This window comes from Arctopsyche grandis, chromosome 6, assembly GCF_051622035.1.
Source record: "Arctopsyche grandis isolate Sample6627 chromosome 6, ASM5162203v2, whole genome shotgun sequence".
In the NCBI taxonomy this organism is placed as follows: domain Eukaryota; kingdom Metazoa; phylum Arthropoda; class Insecta; order Trichoptera; family Hydropsychidae; genus Arctopsyche; species Arctopsyche grandis.
In genome coordinates this window covers 4,904,411-4,931,993 of record NC_135360.1, presented here as the reverse complement: position 1 = coordinate 4,931,993, position 27,583 = coordinate 4,904,411, and the positions used below count along the sequence as shown (strand labels likewise).

At 36.1% G+C, this 27,583-nt stretch overlaps 2 protein-coding genes across 2 annotated transcripts; one reads left to right on the top strand and one right to left on the bottom strand.

Moving 5' to 3' along the window:
* Positions 1 to 1,950: 1,950 nt before the first annotated feature.
* LOC143912983 (uncharacterized) lies at positions 1,951 to 8,602 on the top strand. The gene is made up of 3 exons (XM_077432465.1): positions 1,951 to 2,012; positions 4,621 to 6,375; positions 7,806 to 8,602. Exons 1-3 carry the CDS (start codon positions 1,995 to 1,997, stop codon positions 8,037 to 8,039), a joined length of 2,007 nt encoding a protein of 668 aa, XP_077288591.1. The 5' UTR covers positions 1,951 to 1,994; the 3' UTR covers positions 8,040 to 8,602.
* On the bottom strand, positions 8,587 to 27,583 carry Hsf (Heat shock factor). Its single transcript, XM_077432463.1, has 10 exons — positions 27,130 to 27,583; positions 20,632 to 21,090; positions 20,354 to 20,557; positions 18,407 to 18,602; positions 18,130 to 18,332; positions 17,044 to 17,432; positions 13,726 to 13,800; positions 13,453 to 13,558; positions 11,961 to 12,045; positions 8,587 to 10,004 (listed from the first exon to the last, which is right to left on the bottom strand). The coding sequence occupies exons 1-10, from the start codon at positions 27,373 to 27,375 to the stop codon at positions 9,817 to 9,819; spliced, it is 2,151 nt and encodes a 716-aa protein (XP_077288589.1). The 5' UTR covers positions 27,376 to 27,583; the 3' UTR covers positions 8,587 to 9,816.

Genomic DNA, 27,583 nt, shown 5'->3' with positions numbered 1-27,583 from the left:
TCCAAACCTCGCAAAATAGCAAAGTTTCATAGCGATCGGAAGGGTTCAGAAAGGAATTCCTTGCGAATGCACAGATTACAACTAATAAAAACCAGGTAGGTTTTTATTAGTTTAGATATCACAGGTTTAGATTTATTACCTAGGTACACATAAGTTAAAAATAAGGTTACCATTTGTACTTGTTTTACCAGTACACTACTGGTTTTTTGGGTATCTATCCTGGCACAATCCTTGGGATAGGCCTGTTTATAAGTATTGAAGTTGATTTATTTTATTTTCATAAATGAGCACGAAACAGATAAAATGGTCACCTTGTTTTAATTGCATGTACTAAATAGCAACTGCTTGTCCTATTAAATAACTAAGGTGTTTCATGATCATTTTTGGACCATTGAAATGTTCCATGGAAGAAAACTTTGAGAAGCCCTGCTCTAGGAATATCACTATGCAATATTAGTGAATAAAATCAGGAGACAATCTGACTTTTGTTTACTTTGTAAATAGCTTTGATATAATATATGATTCGTGATTAAAAAAAAAATTCAAGTTCAAATATAAGAAAAAGAAACTGGCATTCCCTCGGTGGTACTGCCGATCACTATATTATTTTATCATAAATTGCCAATTTCCGTTTTGTAATAGTCAGGGACATCTTATCGGCGGTAAATTTCACACATTGCGATCGCGCACACGGCAATCTTTTTCACGAAAATCGTGAATACGGAATATCTGACACTTGTCAGTTTGCTTGTTTGCTTGTGTAATACTCACAATGGATGGAATTTTCGAGTGCCAGATGTTCCGCAATCGATTTTTTAGTGACGTGTGCGAGATCGCTTTGTGCGGAATAATCACCGAACCCTTGTGGCAATAGTTACCTATTACCACAAGCAAGCAAGCATACTTACCGATTGCCACATAATTGTAAGCAAGGCAGTGTCTAAGAACATGATATAAAATATATTAGAAGAATAAATGTGTGAATGATTAGGTTGAATTGTATGAGTGGTCATCTTGAACATACATGTAATGTATTGAACGATTTAGATCGTTGTGGCGCTTCACCAAGTAAACAATTTTTTAAAGCGCTCAAAGTCTCCTTACAACTTTAGCCTACATATTTATAAATAGATAAACATATATAATAATACATTTGTAGATTAAGCCATTATTATAATTGTCTTCTTTGTATCATAATTCTAGAAGAGGTGAGATTTTTAACTTTGCTTGATAGCGGTACATAATTTGTACGTCACTGGTAATATTAGTAAGCACCCGTAATGTTTTCTTTATATTCTTGAATTTTAATATATATATATATATATATATATATATATATATATATATATATATATATATATATATATATATATATATATATATATATATATATATATATATATATATATATATATATATATATATATATATATATATATATATATATATATATATATATATATATATATATATATATATATATATATATATATATATATTTATATATATATATATATATATATATATATTTATATATATATATATATATATATATATATATATATATATATATATATATATATATATATATATATATATATATATATATAAAACGGTTAGTATATATATATATATATATATATATATATATATATATATATATATATATATATATATATATATATATATATATATAAAACGGTTAGTATATATATATACTAACCGTTTAGTATATACCCTCGCCAGTTGACATTGAAACTAATTTAAATAATTTTAATAAAAAAAATGATCACAAAATACTTTTCAAATATTTTATACCACGTTGTATATACTATAAATAAAATACAAATATTTAAAAGCCTCAACATCGATTAAAATGGTTTTAGTTGACAAACGTCAAAAGTGCGCGTGGCCGTGTATATCGTCGTTACGACCGCTCGTGGTGTGCTGAAAAAAGCGGCCAAACGTCAGGTGACAACAGCTGAGCGGCCGACATGGACGTGCCTACGGAGGTAAACACTAAAACCAAATATATCCGTCTCAATTAAAAACACACACCTTCAACACGATTTTTGCACATAATAAAACCAATTTCCGAATACAAACGCCTTTTTTAAGCAGCAAACAACAACCCGGAAACATTTCACGCGCCGCTGCATTTTGCAACACTGGGATCAATTTTTCACCGTGGCAACTCCGAAAAACAAAATAAAATTTAAAATTAAACAATCAATTCAATTGACGCGACGCGCTTACAAAATGGCGCGTTTTCACCAAATGGCGCATTTTCATACTACATTTAATTTAGAAACGTTAGATAACACTAAACGTTGTAAATACCCAACGATAACAATAAACAATATGATCTTATATAAAATTGAATGCGATGATATATCTGCTTCATATTATAATTTTTGTATCTTAAAATCGATAGATTGTTTACATGATATTGCTATAATTTCAGGTAACTTTTGAATACAAGCTACCCTACTTGTGATTTTTTATTAATAGATAATATGTATATTTAGGAAATTTCTTCATATCAATAAACAATCTGAATGCCATTTTCACAATCTTATCAGTAAACTTTCCATTCTACAATAAATATGACTGTTTCCTTTTAACTACACATTATATCTACCTCATTTCAGTTAACTTGGCAGTTGGAATGAAAAGTATCCAATTCTTACAATACATATAAGTTGTCTTGACCAATAGGAATGGCATATATAGAAGTCCTCTTATGCTATTAATTCATTGGAGCATTCAATTTCACCACCTATGCTATTTATTTTGACTTAAAAATCAGATTGGCCGCTTTTATGACCCGGCCAATTACCGTGATCGTTAAAATATTGTACATATGATTGATTCAACGCACAATTGATTCAATTCAGGTGGTCCAAATTTGACTCTGTGAACTTCTGATCACAATCAATTGATCAAAGTCAGACTAGAGACTTGATTCAAACATGCATTAATGATTTTATGATTTAGATACGATTTTATATTTGATTATATAAACTCCTAGTGATCGTGACCGGTTTTTATGATCGCGATGATTAGGAATTATTCATTATTATGAAATTTTAATACACATATATTGAGTTTAGCATCTAATCAGTAGTGTTTTTGTTGTATGTGGTCTCATATTATTCCAAAAACATGAATGTAACCTTATCTGGACCTTCCTTTAGATATTATCTTTATTCAATTCCATTTTCTGTGCCACTATGGAGCTTCAAGCTCATCGGCAATGTTCCATTTAAACTTATATATTGTTCGTTAGCTTAAAATTTCTTTATTTTTCGGTCAAACTGAGTGGTTTATGAGCATTTTCTTGCTACAAACAATGACTTAACAGCCCGTTATATTGTAACTATGCAATTTATTGATAGCAAACGTCACACAAAGTACAAATATAAGCCAACGGTCTAAAAGACTTTTCATTAGTAAATTATCATCATCTACAGCCATTCGCCATCCACTGCTTGATGGAGGCTTCCATTCGTCTCTGTTTTGCGCAACTCTCATCCATCTCACTCCACATACAATTTTCCTAATTTCATCTACCCATCTTCCATGCGATCTTCCTTTTACCCTTTTGCATTCTCTCGTGTACCATTCTAGCACTTCTTTTGTCCACCTTTCGTCCATTCTTCTAGCCACGTCACCCGCCCATTGCCATTTCAATCTATTCACTCTATCCACTATATCCACAACCCTTGTCATACTTCTCACCCACGTATTCCTGTCTTTCCTCGTTATGCCAAGCATACAAAGTTCCATACTTCTTAAGTGCATTGGACTTTGCGTAGCATCTTGGCGTTCAATGTCCAAGTTTTACATCCATACGTCATCACTGGCAAAACGCATTGATCGAAGATCTTTTTCTTCAGGCAAAGTGGCATTTTTGAATTGTAATTAAAGTGTAAAATATGCATATGTATAGGTAAATATATATATACAAAAAATAAATAATTTGGATGAATTGAAAGTTACACTGTGTATTTAGTAGATTTAGTGCATTCTTATTAACTAACCGTACTCCTTTCCTTTTGGGCATGCTTGGGTATAATTCCCTTGAGAAACTTCTCATTAATTCGTTTTGTTCTCCAGCTACTACTGCTAGTAGATTATCGGATATTACCTATTTGTCTGGTAGCTTGCGCTCATCATTATTTTCATAATTGAATGTGATGTATGAGTGGAATTTTGAGCTTCTCTCTTCCATTTGGGCCTCGTAGGGATATTTTGTCATATATAATACTATTAATTTAATTTTATTATTTTCCTTACGTTCATTTTTGTACTATTTTTCCCTTGTTTTTTTGTTTTTGCTTTTTATTTATTTTTATTCTATGTATTATTTTTTCTCTCTTTTGTTTCTTATGTAGGCCATTGTAGTGCATTAGGTTCTTCCTGTAATGCCACAATGGTCCAAAACTATAAATAAATAAATAATTGGTTGTACATTAATAGGTATTGTATATTTCTCCATATTGATTTTGTAAATGAAATGACCTGAAGTATGAAATGCGTTGATTATTGAATGTTCAGAGTCGGAGTAAGAGAAGGTGGTGATGATAACTTCCTGATGAGTTACCTTTTTGATTTCAGGTCCTCGTTTCTATATTCAAATACCTGTCGATCAGCGACCGTATAGCAGCTGGTCAGACATGTAGTCTCTGGTACGAGGCGACCCGTGACGTCTACTTCCGGAAACGAGAACGCATCCACTTCACAAAGTACAATGTCCACCGAGACACGTTCATAACGAACATGATGGACAGCGACTGCTGCTACAAAAAGTCCAACTACTCCTTCAAAGAGGTCGACCTGGAGAACGTTCCGGAACAGTTCTGGCAGACCAACGGCGACCGCATCCAACTGCTGGAATTCGAAGAGTGCGAGATGAGAGAGAGAATGTTCATGCGCATAATCGAACTGTGTCCAAATTTGGAATCCTTAGCATTGTTAAACTGCCGGGAGCTCTTCATGTCGGCCAGCCTTCTAGACAACGTATCCAAAAAGCAAGCCAACAACACCGGATTGAGTAATTTAAAATCGCTAAATCTGTCCAGGAACAGATATCTTTCTGATGCTCTACTGTATCGATTCATGAGTAACATTGATTATTTGATGGATTTGAACCTGTCGGAGAGTCCGTTGACCTTCCACCCGGGTTTACATAGGAAGTTCTATCCTCAAGGTACTGATCAAATAAAGAACGACTCACCGTCTGAGAGCATTTTGACTTTTCCTTACGTCATGCTTCTGCTTCAGAACAAGACTAAGTTCTTAAAGCGGGTCAACTTGAGCATGACTTTAATAGACGGCAACGCTTTGTCTAATCTAGCTCAGTTACCTGGATTGAGGCTAGAGTCTTTGCAACTGTTCGGCTGCGATCAGCTCAACAGCAACGGCATCACAGCTATGACCCAACACCAGACACATTTGACCGAGCTGAGCTTGGCACGGTGCTCTCGGCTCACCGACGACCTCTTGCAAACGATCTGCAACAGTTTGAAGAGTTTGAAATACTTGGACGTGTCCCGCTGCACTATGATCACGAACGCCGGTGCAGAGGAGATATCCAAGCTTGCAAACTTGGAACATTTGAGCATAATGGAGAGTTCCAACGTCACGTCTGAAGGTATCAAAGCCGGCGTATGCAAGTGGCTCAATCCCAACTTGATGCTTTTGAACGTGTCCGCGCTGAACTTGGACGAGTCCACGATCATGCTCGTATGCGAAATGTGTCCCAATTTGAGGACGCTCGATCTGAGCTACTGCTACAACGCAGTCACCGACAATTCCGTTCAGTGTATATTTAAGAACTTGGTCCATTTGAATACGTTGTATATGAAGTGTTGTAGCGGTGTCTCCGATGCGGGTCTGACCGGAATGGGTGTAGGTAAGTATATAGCGAGTGAATCCAAGCCGATCGTCAATCGGCACGCTCCGAGATTCGGTTTGGAGCAGTTTCAAAGAATATCGCTGAGGTCTAAGGCCGAGGAGGAGATTGTGCGGGATGCTCAACGGAAGCAGGAGGTCAAGGAAATGTGTGAGAGGAACACTGGGGATTCGGTTCAGGGGTATTCGTTGATGCGTTTGAGGAACTTGGTCAGTATTGATCTGTGCGGTTGCAATAGCATCACCGATGTTAGTCTTCAGTACGCGTTTGCCTCGACCGTCTTGAAGGATTTGTTCCTGAGCGACTGCCAGCAGATCACTTACGAGGGTTTGAAGGCACTGGTGGCCAACTGTCCCAGTTTGGAGTCGGTCGAGCTGGTCAACTGCTTCAATACGAGGGATGAGGGCGTGCGGGAGATGGTGCAGGGTCTGCATCGGCTGAAGAGTTTGCATTTGAGGGTGAGTTGAGTGATTTTTCTGTCGTACCTACGATATTTGTACTATAGCTAAAGTACTGTTGAGTAGGAGTGGGATCAGGATCCAAATGAATGGCAAAAGTCGCTTTATTCGACGATTCGGGAGGTCCACACGAAGCCATTGCTTACTCCAAAATGATCTGATCCACTGTGTGTACCTCCTTATAAAGGACAAGTTGCACAGCAAAGCTTCCCCAATCCATTAATGTGTCTATTGTCTAGACAATTGACAGGTCTACCCTGGCGAGTCTATTGTTTACGCACTCGCCCTAGTCTGTGAGAACTCCAGCGTATCCTTAGTTCGGGCACTTAGTTCCGTTAGCTTAATCCGGTGTCTCTTTTGTTCAACCACGAATGCAGACAGTGGATACTCTCTCTCTCTCTCTCTCTCTTATGTTCCCACGTTAGAGTACAGGTCTCTCCATCCCGCAGCTAACACTTATTTATTTAAGGCTAGGTTAGGTTAGATTAAGTTAGGGTTGGTTTTATTTATTTAAAGTAAGGATTATTACACCACCGCATGATGCATTAGGGCGAAAACACACAGCAATGAACGTGGCACGTGGTTTTTTTAGATAGTTTTTAACGTGCGAAAAAATGTGGCGTGCCTTGCACAGATTCATGGCACGCCTGGCCTAAAATTACCCCCTGGAGTGTTTTCGGTAAAATCCTGGTATTTATCCTTGCTTGACAGTGATTGATAACGGTGTATCCCATATTTGAAGAAATATAGGAGAACTTGTCGACGTGCCACGTTCCTTGCTGTGTGTTTTCGCCCTTAGCGTTCGAATTACAAATTCATTGGCATTGAGAAGTGATTTTGTGATGCTATTGTTACATCCGTACTCACTGCTTGAGTGAGTGAAATTATAATTTCACTGATAATAACGGTTTCACTGTAACATATACATATTAAATGGTAAACGGACTACTAGTCATATGTGAACCAGTCGCTCTAAATCGGTCACACGTGATCACCCTTCACGAGAAAACTGGTCACACACTAAAACTGGTTACACCCAAAAAATTGACCAATTTTTAATTTTTGGGTGTGACCAGTTTTAGTGTGACGGTGATCACATGCGACCGATCTAGAAAGACCGGTTCACATTTGAATAGTAATCACCGAACCATATTAAATATTTTAGCCCAAGTATGTATTTATGAATATTATTGCTTATATAAGTCATTTTTAATCTATCAAACCGTTTTTCAATCATGTTTGTGCTTTTACATGTATGTATAATTGTACTGAAAATAGTCCCACATATACCTAGTTTAATTCACAAAGACACTAGTCAATGTTTATACTGTCTGAAAGAAAACTTAAAAGTTGCGCCATGTACGATTACCGTATACCCAACAGATGCGTTTGTATCTCCACATTGGATAATTTGAAGTGTTTCTTTGCAGGGTTGTAATCTCATCACCGACGAGTCCATCAAGGCGATCAAGGAACACTGCAAATCGCTCAGATTCCTCGACGTCCAGAGCTGTCGGCACGTATCGGCCGAGCTGGCCGAGACCCTGTACGAGCTGCCGACGGTGCACACGATCAAGATGTCCAAACCGGGACCGTACATAAATGAACATAGCGAACCACCAGCTCCTCCGAAACCGCCAAAAAAACGAAATCGGAGAACATAGATTTTATATTATTTATTATTAAACTACACGCTGGATGTGTAGAATAAAAATTTTAAATGTTTTCATCATATTTTTATTTGGTTTTATGTAACATAGTAAAAAAAAAAAAACAAATGAATTTCTAAAAAATTTAAAACTAATAGTTTTTTTTTTTATACAAAACAATTTTTCTGTCAGATTATTTTATCTTTAAATTGATAATATCAGTATTAAATGTATCTCACGATGTAAACTAGTCATCTCAGTTTCTAAATGTATGTATTTTTTTTATTTTATTAAATTCAGTTTATATATAAATGTAAATTTTTCATATATATATATTTTATGTATATATGTATATAGAAATAGCTATTATGTATATTTATATTAGTATTAATTTAAACAAATCATATTTTTTTATACACATTATTTTCTTCTTAAGATACATGTAATAAAAGTGACAAATTTTTTAGACTACGAGCAGGGGCGGCAAACATTTTCAAGCCCCAGTGCGTGTTTGAACGTTACTGTGATCCACTGGTGCTTTTATATTTATTTATCTCGTTACATATTTTACGCATTACAAATTGTAAAAATAAAAAATAAAAAAATTATAATTAAAACGAAACCATACCATGTATTATTTGCGTGTAAGTAGTGTACATTTTTATTTACGTATAAACATTACAGATGTATGAATTTTTTTCTTCAAAATAAATAACCTAAAACACTCTCGGTGTAAACGGGATCGGCCAAATGTCGAAAAATAAAACATAAATAATATATAAATATGTATTGTGTTACGTTTACATAAATTTGTAAATCTAAATTATTCCTCGAATATTAACGTAATACTTAATATGATATAATAATAATATCGAAATAGTCCACGTCTTTACAACGGAGTGCTCCATCGAGAACGAAGACGAGTCCAGATTGTCGATTTAAATAGCGTTTCTTCAAATCTTCATTGATCCGACTCCGATATTGATTTCTTTGCATTACATTTAAATTATCAATAATAAAATTACTATTTTAATTCTACTGGAGTGCCTTTTTAGTACTTTCTGTAGATTTAATACGGATTACACACACACACACACCGAAACATACAATATTGTATACGAAAATGCTTTTATATATGATCCATCACTGGAGACTCTTATTAAATCATTTTTATTTTTTTAATAATAAAACAATTCGCATAATAATATAAATAGTATTAAAAAAAAAATGAACCAAATTCATTCAACAGGAACCATGTGTAATTTAAATACAGTCAATCGATAAAAGTATTTTGAATTACAATCAATATCTAATGCACTCCGGAAAGCACACATCTTCGTAACGAGTATAAAAATCAAACGTCAAATCCTCCGAACATAACCTCAAGCCTTTCAAACTTCGAACGGACAACGGCATAGAAAAATAAACCGATCCTTTATATATATGATATATAATATAACAATTTGATACATATAAAAATAATTTACAATATATTTTCTTCATGCAGATCGATCTTCGGCGATGATGACTTTCAAGCGGCAGATTCAAGCAAGCGATGCTATGTATTATTCATTATATAATAGAAGGTCAAATTATATATATGTACATATATATATAGATATATATACCGGTGGGGAAGAAAGGGAAGAGCGGGATGGGTGTGACTTACGAGATAAATAAGTACTATCGTTAAAAACAAATCACGTGCGTCGGCTTATAGCTCGAAAAGATCCATTGATAAGAGAAACTAAATCGAACGGTAGAGTCGGGTGTGACTTTATCGGCGGGAACCTTAATCTATGCTGTCGTTCGGAAACTTCAACTCGGACAGTTGGACTTGGGGAGTGTTCAGCGACTCTTCGGTGGTCGGAAACATGTCGTTGTCCGTCTCCGGCTGGCTGTTGTCGGCGTCCATTTCGAAGTCTTCGAAGCCGAGGTTCAGCGTCGGCGGAACATACGATATCAACTGGCTGGCCGAATCTGAAAATACACGAAATTAAACAAAAATAAACAATACAATTGATTATCGTGTCATAATAATAATAATACGAAATTGCACCAAATTGACTGATCCATTTCAGAACACACGTACGTTGTACAATTTCATTTATGACTCCTGTTCAAACGGTCACCAAATATACATCGACTAATGGTCAGTATAATTACAGTGAAACGCTCGGCATAGACGACAAACGCTCAGTGTTTGTATTGAATTTGTTTGGTATCAATATATACATATATTAAAATACTGACCATTCAATACAAATACTGACCTGTTGTTAGCTATGCTGATCATTAATAGCTTTGATATTGATAATTTAAAATAAATACTGACCAATCAATACAAATACTGACCAATCAATACAAATACTGACCTTTTGTCAGCTATGCTGATCAATAGCTTTGATATTGATAATTTAAAATAAATACCGGTCGTTTGAATATAAATACAGGCCATTCAATGCAAATATCAACCATTCACTATGAATATTGTTCCTTGGTTATTTATACTGATCGTTCCGTTATTTATCCTAGCTTTTGATATTGACCATTCAATATAAACGCTAACTGTTCAAAACAAATGTGTACAGACCGTTCAATACAAATACTGACCTTTTACTAACTATGCTGATCATTAATAGCTTTGATATTGATAATTTAAAATTAATACCGGTCATTTGAATATACTCGTAAATATTGACCATTCAATGCAAATACCAACCATTCACTATGAATATTGTTCCTTAGTTATTTATACGGATCGTTCGTTATTCGTCCTAGCTTTGATATTGACCATTCAATATAAACGCTAACTGTTCAAAACAAATGTGTACTAACCGTTCAATACAAATACTGACCTTTTGCTAGCTATGCTGATCATTAATTATTTACATATACTGACAACTTTGATATTGAAAATTTAAAATAAATACCGGTCGTTTCATACAAATACTGATCATTGATTGACAGTTAAAATGAATACTTGTCGTTTAGTATAATAATCCGACCATTCAATATAAACGCTAACCATTCAATATTAATATTTTTCTTTAGTTATATATGTATATTGATCGTTCTTTATTCATACTGACAGCTTCGATATTGACAATTTAAAATGAATGAAGGTCGTTTGACATAAATACTAACGATTAATTATTAATATTGTTTTTAAGTTATTTATACTGATCGTTAAACATACTAGTTTTGATATTGATCGTTTAAAACAAATATTGACCATTCAATATTGTTCGCTTAAAATAAATATTGGGCATATAATACAATTACTAACGTTTCATTATTTACACCGGTTGGTTTATAGTGATTAATTAATAAATACTGACCATTTAATGTAAATACTAACTATTTAATACAAATAATGACAATTAGTTATTTATTTGACCGTTCATTATTCACCTGGCAGATTTGTTAATGACCGTTTAAAATAAATGTTGACCGTTCAATACAAATACTTGACATTTCACTATTTATACCGACAGCTTTGACACTGACCGATGTATACCAAGAATAAATGGCGAATATTTACTAACAATACTGATCGATTAAACACAAGCCTTTCTTTGTTTATTTAATTATTTTTATAGAGTGTAACAAACGGCAAAATTCACACACTCATAGGAAATCAAGTTTCATGCCTACAAAACACTGAAGTTCCGGAAGACTTTTCCCAGCAATAACAATTCCTCAATGGGAATTTTCTAATATAAAGTTCAGAATCATCAATGATAATCCGAGCGATTCAAGTCGTGATTTTAATCTCTTCACAGTGACTGAAAATATATAAAGAAATAAACCAATTAAAACAATTCAAAAGCCGTAATTTTTAGCGTCCGATCCCCCGCAAATATCCCGCGAGACGGGAGAGCGTTGCAAAACGTGTCAGTCAATTCTACCGTGCAATGATACCTATATATTTACCATTTTGGGCATCTTTATCCTTGTCCACGGACAGATCTGACGGATTAACAGACAGGCCGTAGAACGGCTCTTCCTGCTCGAACAACTGAAACAAATCAATACACTATTAACACGCGAATATAAGTTTCTATATAGCATATGCACACATAACTGCTGATCCAACGGTAATATTACAGCAAAGCACCGCGTCCCATACAAGTCATCAAACAATCCCTTAAACAGCCTTAAATCCACGATAGTGTGTGTTGCATCTGCTCGCACACACGTCAGTAAGGCACACAGTTTGCAGAATGCGAAATATGAAAATGTGTACCAAGGTCAATTGGGGCGAAAACACACTGAGTGGTACATGTTTTTTCAAAATAGCCCATATTCATGGTACACAGTCCCAAAAATCACCCCCTGGGGTGTTTTCAGTGATATTTTATCTTTGTTTGACCGTGATCGATAACGGTGAATCCCATATTTGAAGAAATGTAGGAGAAACTTGTTGGTTGCATATGACCCGGGCCACACCATAGAAGTTGACGGGTGTGGCATGCCCCATCTAACTGCATACATTGGTCTGGTCGCCCTCAACCAAGTAGCTCGCAGGTCGCATGGTGTGGCCCGGCTCTAACAGTTCGCAGAGGCTGTGCTGTGCAACTTGTCCTTTTAAAATGAGGTAAACACGGTAGATCAGACATAACCAGGAGCGTGGACTAGTGATTAGCATATTATGAGCATAGTTCGATTCCCACTAGTAGCTGTTGGCCAAAGCTTGGTGTGTGACTCCAAGTCGATCGTTTCCTATCAGAGTTTGCCAATTTTTCTGATTTTCAATGAAACGATTAAATGAAATGAACTGTAAATTTACTTTTCCTTTTTAATCTCAAATTATTCTGCGTATTTAAGTTCGCCATTTCTATAGTAAAATGCTGCAAAAATTTCTCCATAGATGTCACTGTGGATGATTTTTGTATGAATTGGCATTGTATAAAAATGCTTGTATTGATTGTATTGCATCTGTTTTAGTAGACTGGTCACAGTTCGATTCCCACTAGTAGCTGTTGGTTAAACCTTGATTTGGGACTGTAGGTCGATCGTTTCCTTTCAGAGTTTGCCAATTTTTCTGATTTTCATTGAAACAGTTGATGTAAATTGGCATTTCCTTTCTAATATCTGTTGCAAATCTCAAATTATTCAGCGTATTGAGGTTCGCCATTTCTATATTAAAATACTGCAAAAATTTCTCCACTGGCATGATTTTTGTATGAATTCGCACTGTATAAAAATGCTTGTATTAATTGTATTGTATTTGGATTAGTACACTCGTCGCTTTAGAGAGATCTGTAAAGCAGAGTGTACATGTTCCACGTGGACCTCCTGAATCGTTGAATAACTGCCGTGAAGCAACTTTGGCATTTCATTTGGATCCTGAATCCACCTCTACGCAGTACAAAAGAGAAGAAAACCGTTGGATCGTTCTTTATTATAATAACATAAAACATACTCCGAGGAGAGCGTTCGCGTCTAAGGAGTACGTATCGCCGCAGAGCAGCTCGCGTAGGCTGTCGATGTCGTTCTGCATCGTCAGCAGATGGTCGTCTACATCCTCGCTGCAAAGAAAACAATCCAGCATTATTAAAATTATTGAAGGGCGTTCGTTGATTATGTTCCTTTCAAACACCAGTCGGGATATTAAAATAATAGTGTGTGAGTATGATTTTTTTTTTAAATCTTCAAACACCATATATTTTTAACAGCCAAACGTGTGAATTCCTACTTGGAATAATTTGATCCGGGTAGTTTCTTCGTCTTTCTATCGGTGGTATGTTGAGTTGAAAAATCTCTCAGATTCCTGAATTTCAAAAAACTATTATTGTACAACGGAATGAGTGAGTGTGGTCCCGGTGATGAAAAATGATGTGCAAACAAGAGTCAAAAACACTACGTATATTGTACATGTATCCAACGAATCTAAAAGCAATGCCATACATATCATTTAATTTTGACCCCCCCCCCCCTCCCTATTTTATTGACGAATAATTTGTACTAGTCGGCTTAACTTTAAAAATTACTCCTTAATTCAAATCCAAAATTAGGTTTAAATCTTTAAGCTTTTATGAAAGCGCTAGTGAAGGGAAGTTTCACTTCTACCATGCCTCGCAATCCAAACTTCTTTCTTTAAATGTCTATTCATATTATCCAGCACTGCAAAGCAACAGCACAGCAAAAGACGACTTCTATTCATACTATACAGCAGCGCATGTTGAGACAAATTTAGGCCGAGTGCAAGGCAATATTGACTTACATTTACATTACAGAGCGCAACGATACGGAGCAATATCGCTTGCATCGAGTCAATATTTAACCAGCAGCATGGATTAGAATATATAGAGTGGTCACGGGTTCGAATCCCACCACAGACCTTGGTTTGTGACTCCAGGTCGAACATTTCTTATCAGAGTTTCTGATTTTCATTGAAACCTGTAAAATTGCATCCCCTTTCGTATCTCTCTTGCTAATCTCAAGTTATTCAGCGTCTTGAGGTTCGCCAATTTGACTATAAAAATACTGCAAAAATTTCTCCATAGATGTCACTATGGATGTTTGTATGAATTCGCATTTGTATACAGGCTAATATAAGTACATATATTGATTGTATTGTATCTGTATAAGTACATGTTCAGTGAAATAAATAAAATATTGCCACAATACGCGTGCACTCGCTACTATGACGTCACGTTGTGCATGAATATTGCCACATTAGCCAAAGAAAACCGGTTTTGCCTCGTATATTACGGTGACATGTATAATATGAATAGATTATGTCAGCTATTGCTGTTACACCTACGCCACATAGACATTACGGAACGCATGAATGTGTCCAAATAGAATATACTAAAGAATACTTTTCGCACTGTTGTTTACGTGCAGCGCCAGTATGAATAGACTATAAATGCGTTAATGCATTTTTTTCTAAAGATGTTTCGATATGAATCGAGGAGTATAAAAGTGAAACTTCATGAAAATGCGACGTGAAGGAAATTAAAAATGAACATCCATTGCGGATTCTCCGCCGATTGAAATGACCTAATTAAAAACACCATTGATCAATCTTCAAATAAAAAAAAAAGAAAAATAATAAATCAGTATTTACATTATATGTACATACATTTTTCACAAACCTGGCAAATCTACAGTACGATCAATAAATTACATAATACACTACTATTAAACATTCATCAGAGATTTCAAATCTGACAGCTCAATCAAAATAATAAAAAGCATATACAAATCTAACCGCATTCGTAATACATTCGATTAATATTATATGATTAAAACAAAAAAATACATACATACATATATATATATATATATATATATATATATATATATATATATATATATATATATATATATATATATATATAATATACTAGTGTTTTTACCCGGCTTCGCTCGGTATTTGTAATATAAACCGCTTAAACACGGCCAATCTAATAGTAAACATTTTATTAAATTTATTTGAAAAGTTTTATTTTATTTAAATTTATTTGAATATTCATTTGTTATTTTATTAAATTTAACATCACGGAATATACGACCCAAGCAAACATACATACAAAGTCTCTTTCGAAATTATATATTAGAAGATGATACATTTTGAACTATACATAATAGAAAAACCGCAAACGTAACCTCATAAGATAAACGGCGGCCATGACAGTTTTAGCTTACTGTTCAAAAAGACAAAAAGTAATTCGCATGCGATATGTGGAAATATTGTAACTCAATCAAAAGCTAGCACGGCGGCCATGACAGGTCACCCGAAACATTAGCACATGATATTTTCTGATAAAAATACCGAGTTTTAAACAATGAAATGTTATCAAAAAAAAATTGTCAACCGCAAAAGACGCGGTCTTATATCTATGAAAACCTCAAACGCTAGAATATACTAGAAATAGTCTCATCGACGAAATTCAAACTTTTCAGATACACTGGCGGTCACATAAATTGCATCACTTTGAATTTTACGGTTTTCGGGTCGTAAAAGCTCTACCCCATCTGAGTTCGAATTTTTTTTTTAGGCTTTTGTTTAAATAGACCCTCCTCGATATTTTGAACTCATTTTAAAGTGTGATTTCGAAGTGCAAGCAGCGTTATTCTTAATCTAGAAATAGTAATGTTAAAACACCACCTAACAACTTCGGAGAACAAAGTGAAAATTTTAATGTGGACTTTCAACAAGAGACATTTCAAGTCAGTTGGGATATTCTCAATCAACAATTTCAAGAATACTGAAGAAAGAACGAGAAATTGGCAGTGTGGACCTACGTAAAGGTACTGGATTGACTCGGAAGATAAATTCACGGGAAGATCGTTTGCTGACACGCCAATTTATTCAATATCTTTTCAAAACTGCTTCAGATTTAAGAACAGACATTTTAGAAAATTTTTCAATTAATATTAGTGTGGAAACTGTGCGAAGACGATTGATAGAAGGTGGCTTTTACGCTCGGAGACTTGCAAAAGCCATTTCAATCAAATAAAAAGAAGGAGACACGTCTTCAATGGGCCAAAACTTTTGAAAATTGAAAAAAGGAGGGTCCCCTAAATATTAAGTTTTATTTTTAAATGTGTAAAATATAATCAAAAATGACATTCAAATGAAAAAGTTCGAAAAAAAAATTAAGTATTGTTTCAATTATCTCTCATGCATAACGATCCTAATCCCCCACAAAACCATGCATCGCAAAATTTTTACGACATCCCTTTTTTGTTTAACTGTTACTATAATAGTACATCACAGGGATATAATCCACTTTCTAAATCGATTTGAGTGGGGATTATAAACGAAAGAAGCCCGTAATACGAAAAAAACACGTTTTTTTCAAAGTGTTGCAATTTATGTGACCGCCAGAGTATATTCGATTGTACAACGGCGGCCATGACAAATGACGGGCTACACTAGCGCCAGTGGTTATTTAGATGAGTTAATAATAGCAGTAATCGGTTCAACAATAAACGGATTTATCAAACCAAATTGTGCCGATGGTCGAACGGACGTCTGACGGACATTTGCACGTCAACTTACACAGAGTTGAACCGGTTGTACGTGGGCCTGCCGTTGTCGCTCGGCAACGTGGCGACGGTCATATCGTTCCAATTGGCCTCGTCGTCCTCGGGCACGATCTCCTCCTTGATGCGCACCACGTTGTCCTTGCCCTTGTCCTTTTTATTACTTTTGCTCTTGCCCTTGTGCGTGAACGTGTACAGGTTGATGTTGGGGTTGTAACTGCCCGACGTGACCTTGTTCATGAAATCGGAATCGATCTCGTCGGACGGCGAGGGCAAGTCGGCTTCCACTGTGCTCTGCACCAGGTCGGAGAGCGCGGCCTGCGAGTTCTCCGACAGCAGCACCGACTCGTCCTGAGAATTAGCTTCGTCACTGTCGAAGATGTTGTTCGGCAGTGTGGGCGAAGCCTAAAAATTAACACAAACAAATTTAAGTTTTATATAGTATAAATGCATTAACATGCACAGAGCCCAGTTCAAGATTATGAAGCGTACTCAAACGATTAGGATTAGGAGCGGTTGATTTATTTGAAACATTCAAAATGGCCGAATTTCATCCATTTTGAGTTACTACCTGCTCGCACAACACACGCCACTAAGACAAACTAATTACTCCAACTAAATGAGAGAGCTATGTTTGTATATAACATATGCACACATAGCAGATGATTCAAAGGTAATATTACAGAAAAGCACCACACAAGTAATCAAGCAATCACTATATTGCGTTCGATAGCCTTAAATCCACGATAGTGTGGCTTACATGAAAATTCAAAATGGCTGAATTTCACAGCCATGGCTTGGGTTGCATCCTGTATCTGCTCGCACACACGTCAGTAAGGCATACAGTTTGCAGAATGCAAAATATGAAAATGTGTACCAAGATCCATGGGGGCGAAAACACACTGATTGGTACGTGGAAGGCAGTGACCCATCCCAATATAAATTTTAGATCAGAAATAGGAATATCAAATGTCAACAGCTACAAAGCTAATTTAAATGAGTTTTCTAAAGTTGATGCCCATTTCATTGGAAATTTTGGGTCAAAATCGTTTCCAAAGTCAAAAAATTAGTTTAATATCATAGTATAGAGTGTGATCATCACCTGTGTAGAAGTTATGGTGAAGGCTGGTGAATTGGGCACGCTCTGCTTCTTGGACTTTTTGCCTGAATTTTTTCTGCCTTTGCCTTTGTGCGATTCTTTCTGAATGGAATATTCTAATTCGTCACTCGCATTTTCCGTGCTGGCTTCCAAAAGTTCGGAGGGATATTCATTTTCCGTTTCTACGGTCTCTAGGCTTTCAATATCTGAAACGATCGACGGTAATCATCAACACACAAATACAATCAAAGCACAATCAATAAATTCGAATTCTAATCACCAATATCGTCGCCGTCCATCTCGAAGGCTTCGGGCATAGTCTTGGTGGCCGTTGCGGAGCGATTGCCAGACCTAGACGAAGCCGGATTAGTAGTCTTCGATGGGACAGACTCGCTGGCCAGATCGGAGCCGTCGTCCGTATCTCCGACATGATCCTGCTCTCCGACTTCGTGTATTATCGGGCCGTCCACGTCGAGCTACAACCAAACGATTGATACAAATTATCATGACGATTCGTCACCCGTACACTTTTCAATAGGGCTTCCAAGCCGGTTTAAACCGAAAATCGGCATTTTTGGCTCGATCAACCGACTTTTAAAGTTTTTCTTTAATTAATGTTTTTTCCCTCAAAACTAACAATTATGAATTTCAAATTTCTATGAAAGATCAAAATAAATGTGTATATCCAAACTTCCTTCGGGAATAGGCGTATATTTCTTTGAACAACAAAAAAAGGTACAGCACTTAGCGGTGGCTTTGAGATTTATTAATGGACGAAGACCAGGTCATAAACCAATAAAATATTATTGAAAGTAGTTTCAATAACCTACATCACAAGGCCTTTAAAAATTTCGGCAAATTGGGTTTTCCAAAATTTGTGGCTTTTGCGTGTTCAGGTATACAAATATAGAAAACGTTATCGTAAGTGAGAATTCGTTGTTGTTTTAACCCTTTGACTGCTACAACAACGATAAATCGTTGTTTTGAAATCGGCGAAGATTGCTACGACGATCGTTGTTGACGTCATTAATTGTCGTATTTCATTACTTTCTTTGCCAGCGCATCAGTGGCACGAAACATTTTTTTTATATACGTATTTATATTTATTTTTCAATCAAGCTTTATAAATATTTATCAATTTTTTAAAAGCTCTTCAATTTCGGGTTCATCATCAAAGTAAATTTCGGGTTCGTTGTCAAAGTCATATAAGGAGTTATTACTTGGGAATTGATTATTGTCGATAAATTCATTTTCAGAATCAGTAGAGCTGCTGATTTGTCGAGTTCCTCGGCGAGGAGCTATTATTTCGCTTTCGTCACTTTCACTGTCCGATATCATTTTGTCCGATATCATGTTAAAATAAATGGCAAAAAACAATAGAAATCCGCTTTCAATTATATAGGTCACGAGACGTCACGAATTCGTGCAATCAATCAAATGCAACTGAAATGCATACAAAATGTTTATGATACATGTTGAAAAATTATTTGATTATTAGAAACTTCGCATCCTTGTGTGTCTCGCTCACACATACACAATTAGAACCAAGAAAGAAAGAGAGAAAGACCGCTACCTGTTTCAAATGGATCGCATGTTTTAACAACGACAAATACATCGATGTCTAAAAATAGATTATTGAAAAAAATAATGCGTCGGAAACAATCGTCAAAACTTATTTAGTGTATATATGTAGGTATCTCTTTCGCACGCACGCATGTAAAAGCAAGACAGAAAGAGAGAGCGCGAGTCCACAACTGCTTCTTAAAAATGTATATAAAGTATTAAAAAAATTACGCGCGTTCGGCGAAGCAAGTATGTAAAAAAATATATTATATTTATTTTTTTATAAAGTAATTACAAATGTTAGCATTTTTCGCTTGGACATTGAAAAACCTCGTAGCAGCCAAAGGGTTAAGCTAAAACAGATGTGTAAAATACGGCTGTGATATATAATACAAATTTTATTATTTATAATAAGAATAATATATAATTATAATCTTGTGAAAGTTCATAATGTTTATAACTCAATTATTTTTTTGCATGTATATTTACAATTTTTTTTTCGATATAAAAATTTAAAACTTACAAGAAAACCTTAATTTTCTGAAACCGGTGAAAGCCGGTCAGCCGGCTTTTTATTTGTAAAAAAAAACCGAAAACCGACTTTTTCTTTTGGGCAGTTTTTTGGAACCCCTAACTTGTGACAAATAATTCAATATAAACTCACCATATCCGGTAGTATAAAGTCACCATCGTCTTCTTCCAATTCATTATCGGAATCAAACCTAGAACATTTGGGACCTCTGTTTACAAAATTGTCCGAGCTGTTGTGTGCCGCGTCGTTGATCATCAGCTGATAGCGACGCTTCACTCCCGTCTTCAGAGGACCATTGCGAGACGGTTGAACGAGCGACATCAAGAATTGTATAAGCTGAAACAAAGTCCGAGAAAATGAAACCATCAGTCATTTCTTCAGATGTATTACATTATCAAATCGGCACTTACGTTGTTTACGATCTGCTGTTGCTTGTTGTGCTTCTGCCGGAGCAGAGCGACCTCCCTCCACAGCGCCTCGTTCTCCCGCTTCATGACAGAAAATCGGGCGTCCAAGCTCTCCTGTCGGCCCTTCATCTGCTTGACGTCGGTGATGACCTTCGAGACGAGCTCCGGCTTCAGCAGCGCCTTGTCCTCGCCGTTGTTGATCGTGGTGGTGGCCCTCGAGGTCGCTATCTTCCGCTTGATGTGCTGCAGCATGAAGGGGTGGCCGCGCAGGAAGCACGGATGCGTGAACTGGATCTCCTCGTTCTCGCACTTGAGGCTGCCATTCTCGACGGAGACCACCTTGTGGAAGCCGTACATGTTCAGCTGGCGCACGAAGCTCGCCATGTTGTTGTGTTTGTAGTACAGCGGCAGGAGCTTGCGGGCGAAGTCAATCTGATTCTTTATGATGAATGTAGTACCGCCCTGGAAGAGAACAATCGAAACGACGTTTAGATATCGGAAGGAAGATACAAAGTCATATACGGCCTGTGGTTTTATCCAACTAGCTATCAATAAGTGTGTAAAATATGTATAAAAATATGAAACATCAAAGGCATTAACGATAGTATGAAAGTGACAGCTGAAGCAGACCTGCTCCTAGAACAGTCCGTTTAAAAATCACCAGCTGAATGCCAATCAAATGAAGTTTAATATGGCGTCACTCATACACATTGGCTTGAAGTGTGAGTTGTATGTATTTAATACATATTTACGCACTGTCCTATTTAGTCATAATTTAGTTTTTATTCTTTTCTTTTTAATTTGTTTGACTCTATGTACCATTTTATGTAATTTGTAAAAATCTATAATTGAGCTCAGATGTTATTTTGTTACATTTATTCTTTATTTGTATGCATTTCTACGTCTGTTTTGTCGATTTTTCAATAAATAAATATTTTCATCTGGGAGCAGGTCTGATATTTGAGAGTATCTAGAAGAACTTTTTTCCATTGATTAGTAGAGGATAGAATGTTAAGTCAAGTCACAATCATCTTAAATTTGAGTCCCATTTAACATACATGCTTTCATCTAAGATTGGGTCTGATATTTTAAAGAATCATGGAGAATTTTCCTCCCAGATTCCATGGATAGAATGAGAAGAAGTGATAGCAATCGTCTGATGATTCGAGTCTGATTTAACCATACATGTTTTCAACTGATATTTGAGAAAATCTTGGAGAATTTTCCTCTCAGATTCCATGGATAGAATGAGAAGAAGTGGTAATAATCATCTGATGATTCGAGTCTGATTTAACCATACATGTTTTCATCTGATATTTGAGAGAATCTTGGAGAATTTTCCTCCCAGATTCCATGGATAGAATGAGAAGAAGCGATAACAATCATGTGATGATTGATACACGTTTTCATCTGAGGGTTGGGTCTGACATTTGAGAGAATCTTTGAGAAATTTCCTCCCAGATTCCATGGATTAAATGGGAAGAAATTATTACAATCGTGTTGTGATTTGAGCCTGATTTAACAAACAAATTTTTATATAAGATTGGGTGTGACATTTGAAAGAATCTTGACGAACTTTCCTCCCAGATTCTATGGATAGAATGAAAATAAGTGATTACAATCATCTGGTGATTTGTATGCATGTTTTCATCTGAAAGCGAATCTGAAATTTGAGAGAATCTGGGAGAACTTTCCTCCCAGATTCTATGGATAGAATGGGAAGAAGTGATTACAATCATCTGATGATTTGTATACATGTTTTCATCCGAAAGTGGGTCTGATATTTGAGAGAATTCGGAATAACTTTCCCCCCGGATTCCATGGATAGAATGGAAAGAAATGATAATTATCATCCTGTGATTTGAGCCTGATTTAATACATGTATGTACATACAGACCCATGACAGGTTGTTCTTACCACTAGCGTAATTTGCGAAACTTGTGACAAATTTGACAAACATGTGGGAAACACGTATTTATTTTAACACTGGTAGATAGGTTGAATAGCAACCCACATGTGGTGGTGAAAAAAACCGAAAATTTTGAAACTGGGGATGAAAGAAACAAAGAATCAGTTCACGGTCAGTTTTCGCCCTGTTAACACGCTGCGTAAATTAACAATTATTGACTTAAAAATAGACTTAATTTATTTAATTATTAATTATTAAATTAATTAATTATTAAAGATTTAATTATTTTTAAATATAAGTTGTAAATTAATATTATTGTGTATAACTTATTGTGTTTTTACGTTCGCTTTAATATATTTTTTGATTTTTTAATCAAAAACTTTTTTTTTAAAATGGCTCCAAAAAACCCATTTCAGAAGATGTGAAAGTGGCAATGAAACAACTACCTGACCACAAAAAATATTTGAATTTTGTTATGGCCAGGTAATTCACCGGATTTAAATCCGATTGAAAATTGTTGGGGGTATTAAAAAGTATTTTTTATAACAGCCCTAATACTACGTTATTTAATTTAAAAGAAAAAATAATAGATACATGGAAAAATAATTCAAAAATCAAAAAAACAATACAGTCATGCATAGAGATCAATTCGGGCTGTTATAACAAATAGGGGAGGGACAACTTAATATTAAGTTAATTACAGTTTTTTTTTGTAAATATTATTGATGAATATATTATGCGTGTATAATAAAAAGTTTTGTTTCATTTCCTGTTCTAAAATTTAACAAAATCGACAAAAAACGAGTTTTACGCTAGTGGTAAGAACTTCCTGTCGTGGGTCTGTATGTACATATTTTCATATAAGTTTGGGCATGACACTTGAGGGAATCTTGGAGAAATTTACTCCCAGATTCCATGGATAGAATAAGAAGAAATGATTACTGTGATTTGAGCCTGATTTAACATACATACATGTTTTCATCTGAGATTTGGGTCAGACATTTATGAGAATCTTGGAGAAATTTCCTCCCAGATTCCATAGATAGAATTGATTAAAATCGTCTGTTGATTTGAGTCCGATTTAACATACATGTTTTCATCTCAGAGCGGGTCTGATATTTGAGAGAATTCGATTCCATGGAAAGAAGTGATTACAGTCTGGTGATTTGAATAAATGTATATTTATTCCTTCTGAGAATGGGACTAGTTTAAGAATTAAATCACTTACAGTGTGACGAATCAGAGTATACTTAACACCGCGAGATATTCATCAGAACAATGAGACGCCTACGGCAAAGTCAACATTGAAATTCTTATCGATCTAATATACATACATCGAATTACAACTCGATTACAATTCTCTCCCCAGACGGCATTCATTATTCATTCAAAACACATTTACACCTACACATACATATATGTATGTATACATCGATTTTAAAGCTGAACGGAGAAAATACGACATTCTGAAAAATATGATAACCCAAAGCAGAGTAAGTCAACTAGTTCCAAATAAACTCGACCTTCAACGTGAAAAAACGAATGCAAATTCAATTTAATTCCCAGTAGAGTTAAGTTTTATTAATTGAAGAGTCTCAATCAGAGCCAATAAATGTAATAAGAAGTGGCGTTCATATTACTCGGCGTCTTCTATCCTGTTATGTATTAATAACTGATAGCGATACAATGATTTAAAGCAGTGCTCGGAATCCGGCAGCTCTTTGTATGATAAAACGCGGTTCTCAGCATTATCAGTTCTTTACATAGCATTGAAAAAATCTTCAAACATAATCGTGGTTCGAATTAATTATTATTTTCATTGATGCAAGTATTGTGTACGTCAACGAGTAAAGTTTGAAATAAATTCTGTTACTTATTCTATACTTTTATTAAACAGAAAGATCTCTAACGATAAAGTTAGCAGACGATACAACTCTGACAGTCAGATGAAGACGAAATGGTTGTACTCCTGCATTGAATAGAAGTGGAGGGCAGTCATTTAGGACTCGGAGATAAACAAAAATAAGACAAAGCTTCTTTTCGTGGACCGATTTGTAACTTTGGCCAAGGAATTTGTTCATTGGGTCTCAAATTATGAAGGATTTGAATAAGGATTTCGATTCTTCTTCTATCTGCTGCCTTCATTGTTCACGTCTTGGTTTTGTATAAACAGATAGGAAAAATAAGACTCCTTACGAGTCTTATTTTACAAATAGAATGAAGATCCGTTTGGGGATATTCTCAATTGCACTATGTATATGAAGTGGAGACTCTAAGGTTGAAGAGAAACACTCTGGATGCCTTTAAAATGTGTTGTAGAGGCGAAAGCTCCACATTCCATGAAGTGTGAAGCAAATGAATGTCTCCATCCTCCAGATAAAATATCAGAAATACTGTACAGTGTGCCATATAAGAGAGCTCTTTCATATTTTGGACACGTCAGGAGGAGTAACGAGTCTAGAAAAGCTGATAGTGAGAAAGATCCCCTACGGTATTGACTAGAGGTCGGAATCTGAAGGGGCCGGAAACGTGCCGCCTATTGTTCAATTGTTGTAAATGCTTTGTAAAAAAGGTTCGGTAAACCTTTAACAATGCATTTACAATCTTTGAACAATAAACAGCCCCTTCAGATTCCGGCCTCTAGTATTGACCAAGAATCTCCAGGTATAAGCTATTCGTATCCAGGCTGCGGGATTAAGTGGGATTAATTATTTTTCCCGGAGTGTAGTAAATCCCCCCTCAAATTTATAAAATAAATTAAATTGTATATTAAAAACTCACAACTTGTATGCAAACGTATTATAATTTGAGTAAAAAATTAGTTACTGAAGCTAAGCAGGTATTCATACATAAAGATTATTGATTACTTGGTAAAATTTTATATTTTTGAAAATACCCCATTCAAATATTTTTCAGTAAAATATATATAAAATTGGTAAATGTCGAATTAGATGCTAAAAAAAATTGTATGATGATATTTGCTTTCTTAAAAAACATCATTCCATCCATCAAATGGCTCGATTTGCCAGCTGATAAAAATTAGATAAAATTGTTTTCATCCAACATTATTTTATATATCTTATAATATAAAACTGAAACAGCCCGATCTGTAATTTGTTTCTGATTGGCTCTGTTGTCAAAGTCGTTTCTAATTGGTTGGATTGGTCAAGGACGCTTGTGATTGGTCGGTTGTTAAATAATATATATTTTTTTTGATTCAAATGAATTTAATAAAAAATCAAATGAAGACTAGACTCTATTTCCAATTTAAGTTACTTTTATTACATACTAGCTTTTTACCCGGCTTCATTCGGTAGTATTTGTAATATAAACCGCTTAAACATGGCCAATTTAATAGTAAACATTTTATTCAATTTATTTGAATATTCATTTGTTTTTTTTATTACAATGAACGTCAAGGAATCTACAACTCAAACAAACATACATATATACAGTCTTTTTTGAAATTATATATTATATATACTATAGATATCTGTGTTAAAACGTGGAACTGAGAGAAGCTGGGTAGCACCATTAGTTATTTTATATAATTTCAAAATGTAACTTTCTTACTAATAATATTGTCACGTATACTAAAAAGAGCCGCCAGTTAAATGCAATCGGATTAAGCCGAGGCGCATCTCTGACACTGTGCGACTGTTATAATTGGGTTCGAGGATTATTTCCTCCGAATGCACTCAGCGGCGATAGCAGTACTCGGTCGCATTCCCGTGGAGTTCTTAGAACCCACACCGGTAGCGTGGGACATCTAGTACGTGATCATAACAATAGGTAAGCAAACCGGACGTTGAAGATGCTTTGAGCAACCTGCCCCTTATAAGGCGATATTAAGACATTCTGGACTGAGCACTGCCAGCGTGTGTATCTCCTTAATCACCAATAGATGCTGTGACACGACTTTGGCCTTTTACTTGAATCCTCCAACAATATTTATATGAATAAATAACTTTTTTATCATAATCTCTGGGTGAGACTTGGGTTTGAGATGGCAACCCTAACTACACGGTGGAACGATCAGATCAGAGTCTGCTGGATAAGCTCGGCCCAGGACTGGAAAGATTGGAGGTGAGTAGTCCGTCAGGCCTTGGATGTTCTACGAGTCGAATATATGCTCAATATTTAGCAATCGTGAAGAGAAATATGAGGATATCTATATTAAGTGGATGGAAAATATGATGGTCCGAGTTGTCTTTTTTTTTTTAATGACTCCACATCTTCGTTTGAAAAAGGTCTCCAACTAATCTCAACTGATAAGTAAATATAGTCATCATCACAATCAATAGTAGAAAAAAAAAAAAAACTTCACGCCTCGATCCAAGCAAGTTGGCCAACCTGATTCTGCGACTGGGCTAACACACGGAACATAACCTCGAAATACATGCACATCCGTAAACATACGAAAGCGACGCGGCGAGTGCAAAGCGACTCATCGGCTCCCGATCGAGGAGTCGGAGACGTCGAGGGGCGAGCATTGTGCATCTGCGGAACTCGGTTGACAGGTGTGGCAGCCACCATCTGTCAAACGAGTTGCGTCAGATGTGTGTGGGTGTGTGGGGGGGGTGGGGTGTTACCGTTCCCCAGCAGATGAGGTTGTTGGTGCAGGTCTCGTCGACGAGCTTCCACAGCTTGGCGAGGAAGGCGGGCACCCCCTCGGCCGGCTCGGCGTTGGAGCGCATGGCGGGGGAGGAGGGCGAGGCTGGCGAGGGGGAGAGGGGCGAGGGGGGCGAGGGGGCGGAGAGGTGGGGGCGCGGGCGGGCGTTCCTGGAGAGCGGCTGCGCGTCAGCAGGGATGGTCCTGAGTCCAGGCCTCAGAACCATCACAAAGTGCGGCTCGCGGCGGCCTTGACTCGGTCGCGGTGTTCGTCCGCCGAGGCCGAGGCTCGGAGCGACGTCAGCGGATGAGCGACGTCGCTTCTCCTCCGAACTCTTCGTTTTCAGAGTGCGCTTTTTACTACGACTGCAATGGTGCAATTCTACTATTTCGGACCGGCGTCGCTTCGCGTGCAATCGCGACCAGAGTTGGTCG